This window comes from Oryctolagus cuniculus, chromosome 11, assembly GCF_964237555.1.
Source record: "Oryctolagus cuniculus chromosome 11, mOryCun1.1, whole genome shotgun sequence".
Lineage (NCBI taxonomy): Eukaryota > Metazoa > Chordata > Mammalia > Lagomorpha > Leporidae > Oryctolagus > Oryctolagus cuniculus.
Genome location: NC_091442.1, coordinates 58,054,889 through 58,067,576, shown reverse-complemented (window position 1 = coordinate 58,067,576; position 12,688 = coordinate 58,054,889). Strand labels below are relative to the sequence as shown.

At 36.6% G+C, this 12,688-nt stretch overlaps 1 protein-coding gene across 1 annotated transcript; it reads right to left on the bottom strand.

Moving 5' to 3' along the window:
* Positions 1 to 1,911: 1,911 nt before the first annotated feature.
* On the bottom strand, positions 1,912 to 2,850 carry LOC100357568 (olfactory receptor 6C65). The gene has a single exon (XM_051845638.2). The coding sequence runs from the start codon at positions 2,848 to 2,850 to the stop codon at positions 1,912 to 1,914; it is 939 nt and encodes a 312-aa protein (XP_051701598.1).
* Positions 2,851 to 12,688: the final 9,838 nt, after the last annotated feature.

Sequence of the window (12,688 nt, the reverse complement as noted above, 5' to 3'; positions counted from 1 at the left end):
TTACATTTTGTAAAGTGAATTTTTTTCAAATATTTATGGCATACTACTATTTAAGAGAATATACACTTTATAAATTGTTTATGCATATAAAATTTAGAGTAAGATATTAATAAAATCATGGAAATGTTTAGGAGTGATAGCTCTTAGAGATTTGTATTTGTTAGGTCATTTAATAGTTAAAACATAAATTTGTCATATCTACTGCTCTATGAATATTTGCTGATTAATACTTTCTCCATATGTAATTGCACATAGTATCATTTTTATCTTATTGCCAAATAATTATACAGTTTTATTGTTTTATTAGTATTAGTAATATTATAATTTTTAAAATATTACGTTTTGCTTTTGGACTTATTATTATATTAGAAGTAAGTAATTAAGCATCATTCTTACTTTTTTCAGATTATGTTGAGTTTCATACTTTTTGGTTTTCCACAAATTGAATATTCATTTTTGAAATTTCATGGCTCACATTCAGTGGTTTCACATTTATTTTCAATAGTTTCTGTTTAATTAGTTAAATAATATTCATGACTTATATGGATATTTGAAAACTGGAAAGGTATATGATTTTTCTTTGATTACTCATTTAGTCACAAATATAATTGTGTTCTGTGATTACTGTAGGCATGTTCAGTAGGTGTGTTATCAATTCATCATTGATTTTCAGTAACTTAGTGGACTGTTTTTATGATCTCCACTTCTATCTGATGATGAAATTTTGTAATATTTTCTGCCATAAAATGAAAAGCCATGGCATTTAATGTAAGGCGGTCATTTCTAGTAACTTTATAACACTCCATTGGAAACCTTCCTCCCCAACAGCTCTAGTCTCTGACAATTTCTTTCTCTGTAACAAGAGGTGCGTGATCTGAAACGGCAGAGTTGATGAAGCAGAAACCTGGATAACTTGGTCATTTTCCCTTAACAGATTTTAATATCTGATTCACTAAAATGAAGGAAGAAGTGTAAGGTCGAAACAGAGCCCTTTTCTTCAAAGTTACCACAAAGCACAGTTTTCCAAGCTTTGAGTTTAAGTCCACCCCAGTTATTAACCAGGGCTTGCTGTAAGTTATTTGAAGAATCGTTCATTTTCAGGGAGAATTTGGTTAAGTTATCTAGAGTTCGGTACACATTTTTTTTGAAGCAAAGATCCACACTTACTATAGAGTCACATCTTACAATCTCAATATATATGACATATATGAAACCGGTGAACGTAAGATGGGAAATTTCCAGAAAAAAGAGACTAAAGTTATAAGAAAATATGTTTGAATATAGAAAAAATATAAAAAAGGAGCTGTGACTGTAAAATTTTTGAGTAGACTATTTAACTAGAATTTTAAGCATAACTCCCTTCCCATTATGTTTTTCATTTTTTATAACATTTATCATTTCCTAAAGTATTATGCAATTTGCTTTTTCTATGATATTGGCTGTTTAATGTGTGTGTCTTGTCACTAAAAGTCAGCTGTACAGTGGTGAGAATATTTGTGTGCTTTGTATTCCTTTGTGTTCATGGGTTATATAGAATGGTTTCAGGTATAGATTTTATAATGACTAATGCTTATTTAATTTTTTAAAGATTTATTTTATTTGAAGTCATATTTACAGAGAGAGGAGAGACAGAGGGAGAGAGGGAGGGAGGAAGGGAGGGAGAAGGTCTTCTATTCGCTGGTTCACTCCCCAAATGGCTAAAATGGTCGGAGATATGCTGAACCGAAGCCAGGAGCCAGGAGCTTCTTCTGGGTCTCCCATGCAGGTGCAGGGGCCCAAAGACTTGGGCCATCTTCTGCCTTCCCAAGCCATAGCAGAGAGATGGATCGGAAGTGGGGCAGTTAGGACTCAAACTGGCGACCATATGGGATGCTGGCACTGCAGGTGGTGGCTTTACCCGCTCCGGCCCCACTAATGCTTGTTTAATGACAACATTTTTTTTGAGAAGTCCTTCAGAGCCTGTTTCACCTGCTGGTTCCTTAATGTGTAAATAAAGGGATTTAACATGGGAGCAACAGAGGTATTAAGGACTGCTATGCCTTTGCTGAGGGCCACACCTTCTTTTGCAGATGTTTTCACGTACATAAAAATACAACTTCCATAAGAAATGGAAACCACTATCATATGGGAGGAACACGTGGAAAAGGCCTTTTTCCTTTGCTGAGCAGAGGGAATCTTTAGAATTGTTCTAAGGATGAGTGTGTAGGAGAGAATCACCAAGGTCAGAGTTACCATAAGTGTGAAGACTGCTAGGAAAAATGCCAGAAGCTCTAGAAACTGTGTGTCTGAACAAGCAATGAGCAGCATAGGAGAAGAGTCGCAGGTGAAGTGGTCGATAATGTTGGAGTCACAGAAGTCCAGCTGGAGCCCCATCACCACTGGGGGGAAGATAACAAGAAAACCAGCTAGCCAGGAGCTGATCACCAGCCAATGGCAGACTTTGTTACTCATTATAGTTGTATAATGTAGAGGTTTGCAGATGGCCACATAGCGATCATAGGACATGACAGCCAGAAGAAAAAACTCTGTTGCTCCCAGAAGAATTAAAAAAAATACTTGTGCCATACAAGCATTGTAGGAGATGGTTGTGTCCCCTGTAGCGATGCTCATTAGAAATCTAGGGATGCATACTGTTGTAAATGAAATTTCTAAGAAAGAGAAATTCCTGAGGAAGAAATACATAGGAGTTTTCAAGCGAACATCAGACAATGTTAATATAATGATGGCCATATTTCCACTTACACTTAGTAAGTATGTGATGAACATAAAGCAGAATATTACAGCTTGTAACTCTGGATCGTCTGTAAGTCCCAGAAGAATGAATTCTCTAATGGAAGTCTTATTTGGCATGGCTAAGTTCTGAGCTGTGATACATCTGTAGGAAAAAGAAGACTGAATGTCATCTCGTGATGTGATTTCAAACACACTTGTAGTGCTCTTACACCGTGTGAAGAACTTGAATAGATGCTTTCAACCAGAAGTGGCAAAATAGTTGTCCACCAGACATCAAAGCTCATATCAGAAGGGAAATTATTAATCAAGTTTATTACTGTAAAATCATGTTTTAATCTCAGCTTTGATAATCCCATGATACTTGTTTTTGATTGCTAAGTTAACACACAGAAATATTTTTGTGTATTTATAAAACTGGGTAGTGGTGATAAATGTTCACTGTGCTATGGAATGTCAAACAACTTATCAAAATACTAATAGTGATTTTGAAAACATACTGACCATAAAAACAATTGCTAATTTTATCAATGGAAAACTTATTTTTTATTCATGGTTTAATCTTTTTCCTAAATGATTCTTGATTTCTGTTCATAGCAAAAGCTAAACAGAAAATGGTATATTTTGGGAATAGCATTGAGATCCATTCCCTCTTGTTCTTATGCGAACTTGATTCTGCTAGCTCCTCTCTGATTGATAATTGACATAAATAAAATACTAACTTTTATTAATAAACAGGTTCATGACTTAAAATTTCCAATGGGGGGGGGCCGGCGCTGTGACTTAGTGGATTAATGCCCTGGTCTAAAGCGCTGGCATCTCATATGGGTGCTGGTTCGAGACCTGGCTGCTCTACTTCTGATCCAGCTCTCTGCTATGGCCTGGGAAAGCAGTAGAAGATGGCCCAAGTCCTTGGGCCCCTGCACCCATGTGGGAGACCTGGAAGAAGCTCTTCGCTCCTGGCTTCAGATCGGCGCAGCTCCGGCCATTGTGGCCAATTGGGGAGTGACTAATGGATGAAAGACCTCTCTCTCTCTCTCTCTCTCTCTCTACCTTTCCTCTCTCTGTGTAACTATGACTTTCATATAACTAAGTAAATCTTTAAAAAATTTTTCCAATTGGGCTTTTCAAATATAATCAATCATATAAATAATAAAATAATTCAGATTATTCCTAGTAAGATTAAATACATTATTTCAGAAAATTGTTGCATGACAGCCTTTATGAAACTCTAGGGAAAACAATCTGATAACTTTATTATTTTTCAATAATGTGTTAAGGAAATATACTAGAAGGAAAATAATGGCAATAAAAATAATATAAACAGCATAAAATGTGATGGACTTTCCTTTCTTTTCTTCCTCCTCTTCATTCTCTTTCTTTTTCCAGTTGTAGATCAGACATAGATCCATATCTTACCTGATACCTGAGAATCCTCTTTGTAGGTTCTATTAGCAGACTGATTTTTCAGACTGAGAAGTTTATGTACAGAAGGGAATGCAGCCTTGCCCATGGTTATATTGGTAGTACAGAGTGTTGCATTCATGTTTGTCTTCCACTGCATCACTTACAGAACTTAACTGCGACTTGGAGCCTATTTTATTTGATTACAGAATGAAATAATGATTGACTAATACATGTGTGACTATCATTAGTTTTGGATTTAGGATTCAGATACTTGTTTTACCCCAATGGATGGAGTTCTGCATTCATGCATCAAGTATTCTGAACTAATCAATTCTGATTGATACAGACACCAGTAGAGATGTATGTCAATGAGATGTGAATTTCAGATAACAAAAACCTTGGAATTGAATTCTGCTAAAGCAGATACTCAACACCCTTGTGGATATTTATTTATCTGGCTGGCTTGACAAAATATCCTACTGTTAAAGAGAAGGAAGAGACCAGTTTGGTGATTCTTGAGTGAACCACAAGGGTGGTTTGATTTAATGAACAGAGCCAGACTGTGAGGCATTAGGATGCGTGCAGATGACGGTGGAGTGGAGTAATACACGTTGTGACCAGTGTGACTTCACAAAGTCATGGTAACTGAGAATTAACTATGAAAACGACCAACTCCTTCTTGAGGCAAATGCTCACTTCTGAACTCAGTTATATGTATTTAGAAAGATCTAGGCAGAAAAAAATGAATGCAAGAATTGAAAAAAGTCTCCATGATTTATTTCAAAGAGAGTGATTATTAAGCATTTCATGATTGAGAAAGAAAGATGAACAGTGTGGATAGAGAAAATACATACTCACGTTTATGTTAGTTCTTGATGGATTCAAGTCATTGTCTCAACCTAAATAGCTTTTTTTCTGATTGTGTATATGAGACATGATATATTTTATACAGAAGCATTTTCTTCTTTTTATACTTTTATCAAACTAGTTCACTTTTGTAAATCTATTCAGTTATTAAGACTTCAAGATTTTTTTTATCGAATTCTACCTTTTCTTAAACCATGAAGTTCTTAATCCAAAATCCAGTATTTGTGGATGAAAAATCAAATAAACATACATTCAAAATATCCTTTTGGAATTAAAGTATCATATGTCTCATGATTCTTCTGATATCACTCAATGATATAGGTAAATAGCTTTTCTTCAAAAGAAGAACAGGTACCATTTATATGACTTTGAATATAATGTTAGAGAGGAGTTCGTTTTTGAAGGAATGTGGTAGAAAGCCCCCTGGAGACTGAAACACTAGTTCAGCTGCAACACAATTAGTTTTGACATCACTTTAATTGGATTCACTTGGGAGCCAAGTGGTGTTGGAGGAATATAGAACCTTATCTATAATAGTAGACGTTGCATGAAGCAAAGGGAGACTGATGAAATAATGATCTCCTGCTTGATTATTTCTTCCAATTATCATTCTGATGATTACTTTAAGTGAGGAGAGATTTATCTTGGTTCTTTAATAAATTTCAATGAGAAAACATGAATTATGAAATTATAATATAATTGGTCTCCAAAAGAAATCCCAACCTAAGATTTTATAATACAGACAAAGTGAAAAAATAGTTTGCTAGTACAATTGAAGATCTTTGGAAAAGATCATGCATTTTTAGTTGAGTGATTTAGCAAAGTATTATAGATTTCTTAAAATAATACATGCTAAATTTTGAAAAGCATTCTTCAATCTAATAAAAAACTTGGAACAACAAGGAGAGTAATGGAGAGCAATCTGGCTAAATTTTTTTTAACTTTTATTTAATGAATATAAATTTCCAAAGTACGACTTATGGATTACAATGGCTTCCCCCCCATACCGTCCCTCCCACCCACTACCCTCCCCTTTCCCACTCCCTCTCCCCTTCCATTCACATCAAGATTCATTTTCGATTATCTTAATATACAGAAGATCAGCTTAGTATACGTTAAGTAAGGATTTCAACAGTTTGCTCCCACACAGAAACATAAAGTGAAAAATAATAGATGATTTTTTTTTAAATGATGATGAAATCAGATCAGACCTATTGTCATGTTTAATCCCAGTGAGAGTCAAGTTGGGAATTGATAATTTGTTTTTTTTTTTTTTTTTTTTTTTTACAGAAGATCAGTTTAGTATGCATTAAGTAAAGATTTCAACAGTTTGCACCCCCATAGAAACACAAAGTGAAATATATTGTTTGAGTACTCGTCATAGCATAATCTGGCTAAATTTTGATGAGACAACATTGTGTTCTGTTTTTTTTTTTCCCCCCCAGGACAGCGGCAGTTGTGAAAAACAGAAACCTTCATTCTTTTTATGGCTTGCTGGTGCGAGGACCCTCATACAAATTTTGTTATTAAAATACTGCACTGTGCATTTTCATCAGGCTCAGGGTTCCTTCAGAAATTGGTGCAGAGGCTGGAGTGGCATTCTAACTAGCAGTGGTGGCTGTCAAAATATTTAAAGATATACAATTGCCTGTAGCAGACAGGATCATGACAGTAAATGGGGTTAAATAGAGACAAACCCAAAGCTTGAGCAATGGGAGGCTGAGCCTTGGGGGCACAAAGAAGTTAGGAGATCTATGGAAACGTGAGTGAAATACACTGGCCCAGTGTCAAAACTTGGTTGTAAAAAACCTCAGCACACCCAAGGCTCTCACCTGTGGCAGATCTGTGGGCTCCAAGCAAGCAATAAAGGTGAAGGTAGAACTGTAGGCGGCTTGACAGTGAATGAGTGTCCCTCCCCCCCAATTCAGACACAGTTTGGAAAGACCAGCATCCTATTTTCTCTTTTTTCATTTCAGAAATTCAAGAAATTTTTTTGTCAGTTCACTGAGTGATTATTGAGATAACAGAACAGATACTTCAGGAAATATAATCTTAGCAAAATTTGGCTTATTAAAGTTACTTAATAGATTGATGACTACAGCTCTCAACAAGCAACAAGAGAAAAACTTAGTGAGAAGGAAAAATTTGACTTCTAAAGTAACCACGTTATAACATTCAAAATGTCCAGATTCAAAAAAAGAACCAACAAAAGCTGTGAAGAACTAGGAAAATATGACTCATTCACCAGGTTCAGAGTGTGGAGAAAAAAGAAATAGATTGGAACCAACCTTGAGAAAGCAGAGACTTATTTTTTTTTGACAGGCAGAGTTAGACAGTGAGAGAGACAGAGAGAAAGGTCTTCCTTTCCGTTGGTTCACCCCCAAAATGGCCGCTGCGGCTGGTGTGCTGCGCTGATCCGAAGCCAGGAGCCAGGTGTTTCCTCCTGGTCTCCCATGAGGGTGCAGGGCCTAAGCACTTGGGCCATCCTCCACTGCACTCCCGGGCCACAGCAGAGAGCTGGACTGGAAGAGGAGTGACAGAACCAGAGCCCCGACCTGGACTAGAACCTGGGGTGCCAGTGCCGCAGGCAGAGAATTAGCCTAGTGAGCCACGGCACCAGCCAGAGAAAGCAGACCTTGAATAAATTAGCCTGAAACTTTCTACCTGTGTCAATTATGTCCAACAGCACAAGAAAACCATGGACAAAAGACTTAAAGGAATCAGAAAAATGATGAAAAATCAATAAAACTATAAAAATTACAAGAAAGGACTAAAGATAAATTCTGAAACCAAAAGATATAATAGCTGACTTGAAATATTCACAGAGGGCATCAATGGTGTGTTTTAATAGGCAAAAAGGAATCAACAACCTTGGAGCTAGACCAATTAAAATGATTTATTCAGAGGAGTCAACAAAGAAAATAAATTTGTCACTATTGATTATTCTCTTTTGCATTTCTATGCACATATTGTGATGCTAAAAAAAGTCATGGCATTGTTTCATTTTTTGTTACAATAAGAAATTCATAGACAAAATCATATGATATTAATTAGAATCTGGTTTTTAAAAAAGTACTCATTCCATGAAAGCCTAATGGTAAGAAGTAGTTGACGGTTAAGGATGTTTACTTCATGAGACAACTCCCCAAACAGAGTCATTTTGTTAGCATGTAGACTATCTAGAACTATTTATAGTGATCTAGATTATCATATTGGGCTGAAAATCAAGATACTACAATCAAATTCATTTACATATATCTAATCAGACTTACAGTTACTGAGCCAAGGTAGTTAATTTTATGAATGACACCTGGGTTTTGAGGGACTTATTAACTACAGGAACTGGGTCTCGTGTGTTGCAGTTCCCAGATGCCTCCAACTGCCATTGTTTTGGATACATGTGTGTCTGCACTGAAGCCTATTGTGATAGAAACAATGGAACGGTGAAGGCAGTAATAGGATTGATAATAAAGGGAAGCTAAGACATAAATTCTTTATTTATTCATTTATAGGATACTCTCTGGAAAGCCATGCAGAAATCAAAGGACACAGTGGCCAGGAGTAAAATGCTTTCACCCCAAGTAAATGAATCAAGTGACACAGCCATTAGAACAGGAAAAGCTTTTGTCTGCCATCTGGTGGTGACAAGGACCCTGGGAATGCAGGCGGATATGAATATGTATTTCTAGGAATGAAAGTTCCTAAGGAACACATACATATTCCAGAGGTGGAAATCTGGAAGGGTGAGGGGTTCCAGCACTTAGCACAAAGGTAACAAGAAGAACTATGAAAAATGTGACCTGCTGCTGTGGGTCATTGGCCAGTCCAGGAATGAAGTCTGACTGCCACGAGATTTCATGTCTTCTTTCTTTAACATGTTATCCTTTGCTTTGCCTGTAAAATATGAGACAAAGTAAGAAACCTATGATAACAATGAAATACACAGGTAAAACACACAAACATGCATTATACGAAAATCATCATTGTCTTTTATTTTTAAGAAAATTATGTTGTAGTATACAGACACAAAATACTCATTTATTAATTACATCACCTATTAATTCATTATTTGCATATTTCCATCATTATATTCTTTTCTATTTTAATGTCAATATCCCCTTATAGAAAACATATTCCTTGAAAAGAAGGGAAAAAAAGATTAAATTCTCTTAGATCAAAACATTTTTAAAATTCTGAGTGCACACCCACCAACATATTTCTAAACTCTTTGATATTTTATTTTGTTTTCCCTTCATATTTAAAATTTTCAGTGAGCATGGATTTCATCTCCCCATTGAAATTTTTAAAATAAATGAAGTCAGTTTAGTCCTTCATCTGGTAAAGTAATCAGCTTATCCCAATAATGGTATATAGAAACAGTTATTGTCAAGGGAAGATTCCAACTCTAACTTGTAGTTCAAATGTTTGCTGTGGAAGTGTTCTAGTACAGTTAAAAATCTGTTATGTTTGTCCTATAAGATTGTAAATATAGTCTTCTTGAATATATTTTTAATTTAACATCTGTGTGTCATAATTCTATCTCCCATTTTGTAAAGTAATACTTTTTTTTTTAATACTTAATGTGTTATACTGCATTTTGGTAAACTTGAGTATTCTTACAAATCTTATTCCCAGAATGATTTACAGGTCTTTATAAAACTGATTATTCTTTTCTTGAAGAGTGATGAATAACAATAGTTCAAAATTCTATCTATGCTTTAGATGTGAAGATTCTTTAAATTTTCTTTTTTTGTTTGTTTTTTTTTGTTTTTAATAGACATCATGGGGAGGTTGTGGTGGAGAGAGAGAAGGAGAGAGGGAGAGAAAGTACCTCTGCTGGTTCACTCCCCAAATGCCCAAAGACCTGTGCTAGATTGGGATGAAGCTGGAAACCTAATGTAGGTCTCCCGTGTAGGTGGCAGGAACCCAACCACTTCCACTGCTTCCCAAGGTCTGCATTAGCAGGAAATTGGAATCAGGAGCTGGAGCTGGAAATTGAAACCAGGTACTCATATGTGGGATACGGGCACCTTCACCAGAGTCTTAACCATGAGCCCAAGTGCCTGTTCAAGGGAGGACTATTTTTCCCTTCAGTATTTTGTCTCTGATCTCAACTTTGGTATTATATCAGATTAGTTTACTTGTTTGTTCTGATTTAGTTATCTGACATAAAAGTCTAAATGTGCTGCCATTACATAAATTTAGGGAGAGAAAGAGGAAAGAATTCTTAGAATAGTTATCTTTGAAACACATGAATTTATTCTCTTTATATTAATAAAAATTTCAATATACTTAAATATATGAACAAATGATCTGTGATCGAAAAGTCTCCTTTATTCTTATATTCGTCAGAGGCTCTAGGACTTTAAACTTGGGATAGCATTTTCATTGTTTCAATCAACTTATTGTGTGAATACATTTACTACCAAGTTTTACCTAGGAGATTATCTGTATATCTGTATTTCCTATTATCTGATCTCTTTGTAGACAAAGATATGTAGGTTTTTTTTGTCTTTCACCTTTACGTGATGGGAAATGACTTTCACTATGTTTAAAATCCGCATAGTGGGTGGAGCCAAGATGGCAGAATAGTGAGGGCGCGCACCGACAGTCCGGGAAAAGATAGTTTAATAAAAGTGGAGTTATGGTAGCCTCAGGAAAAGGATCAGGGAAAAACTGCAGAGGAAACTCTTCTGGATCTAGTGGCTGTGACTCAGAGGACCTAAGGGGAAAGCAAGGTCGCCCACTGCATGGAAGCTGAGCCATGGGACCTGCCAGACCCGCCGGAGCAGCTGGACCTGCTGGACCCGCCAGATCTGCCAGAGCCGCAGAGTCTGCGCGCCAGCACTGGAAGGGGAGGTGAGCTAAAAACCTCTTGTAACCTGAGACACTGGCGGGGAAAGGCAGAAAAAGCCTGTAGAGAACGAGGCCTGAAACCCCATTGGGGAAAGTTCACCAGGCTGGCTGGAGGAGAGAAAAAAATCGAATAAATAAGGGGAACCGGCACGGATATTTAGCCTCTCTCTACACTCACCTTACAAAGCCGAGCAAGACAAAGGGCAGGCGCCATTTTACATAAGTAAAGCGGTGCCCGCCATTTTGCATATGTAAAGCGGGTGTCTCTCATTAGCCAAGCAGAAAAACCTGACTCTGGTAAGCAAACGAATACCCACAGGGGCAAGATTTCATACATCAACTACTCTCAATTCCACTCAGCTGTGTGGAATTACTTCCCAACTGAGTCAAAAAAAAAAAAAAAAAGAGAGAGAGAGAGAGAGCGAGCAAGAGAACAATCAGGGTGAATCACCTTTGGCAAACCCTTAACCCTGTAGAACCAGAGCTCTCTGGCCACACCCATCACAGCCTCTAAGGATCCATCAAAAGCAGACAGTCCTCTTAATATAGAGTCACAGTATAATGAGAAAAAAACCAAAGAATATCTCCAATATGACAAACAAACACAAAAGCCGAGGTAACAAGAACAAGGAAGACACTATGATGCCCCCAAATGAAATAGACACCCCAATTCAAGATTATGAAGATGATGAGATAGAAGAAATGCAAGAAGCAGATCTCAAAAAATTGATAAGAACATTAAGAAGTTCTCAAAAACAAATTCTCGAACTACAGAAATCCTTAATGGACAAGATAGAAAATCTCTCTCGTGAAAATGAAATATTAAGGAGGAATCAAAATGAAATGATACAACTAGTAGAAAATGAAACTGTGATAGTGATGAGAAATCATAATGAAGTGAAGAATTCAATAGATCAAATGACAAACACATTAGAGAGCCTTAAAAACAGAATGGGTGAAGCAAAAGAGAGAATATCAGACTTAGAAGACAGAGCACAGGAAAATATACAATCAAACCAAAGAAAAGAAGAGGAAATTAGAAATCTAAAAGATATTGTCGGGAATCTTCAGGATACTATTAAAAAAACCAACATTCGGGTTCTAGGAGTTCCTGAAGGCATGGAGAGGGAGAAAGGATTAGAAGGCCTTTTTAGTGAGATATCAGCAGAAACTGTCCCAGGTTTGGAGAAGGACAGAGACATCCTAGTACAGGAAGCTCATAGAACCTCTAATAAACATGACCAAAAGAGATCCTCACCACGACATGTTGTAATTAAACTCATCACAGTGAGACATAAAGAAAAGATCCTAAAATGTGCAGGAGAGAAACGTCAGATTACTCTCAGAGGATCTCCATCAGAATCACAGCTGACTTCTCATCAGAAACCCTACAAGGTAGGAGGGAATGCGAGATATAGCCCAGGTACTAAGAGAGAAAAACAGCAAGCCCAGAATATTATATCCTGCTAAGCTCTCATTTGTGAATGAAGGTGAAATAAAGACCTTTCACAACAAACAGAAATTGAAAGAATTTGTCTCCACTCGTCCAGCCCTGCAAATGATGCTTAAAGATGTGTTACAAACAGAAACACAGAAACACGGCCATCAATATGAAAGAAGGTAAATGAAGGAAATCTCACACCAAAAGATCACAGGAAGTTCAAAACATATATCAGAAAATATCTTTGGCAAATGGCAGGGCAAAGCTACTACTTATCAATAGTCACATTGAACGTGAATGGCCTGAACTGTCCAGTTAAAAGACACCGATTGGCTGATTGGGGAAAGGAACAAAACCCATCTATTTGCTGCTTACAAGAAACACATC

Bases quoted from the DNA above. Each gene is read 5' to 3' on its own strand.
- LOC100357568 (XM_051845638.2), bottom strand. From the start codon at position 2,850: ATGCCAAATAAGACTTCCATTAGAGAATTCATTCTTCTGGGACTTACA.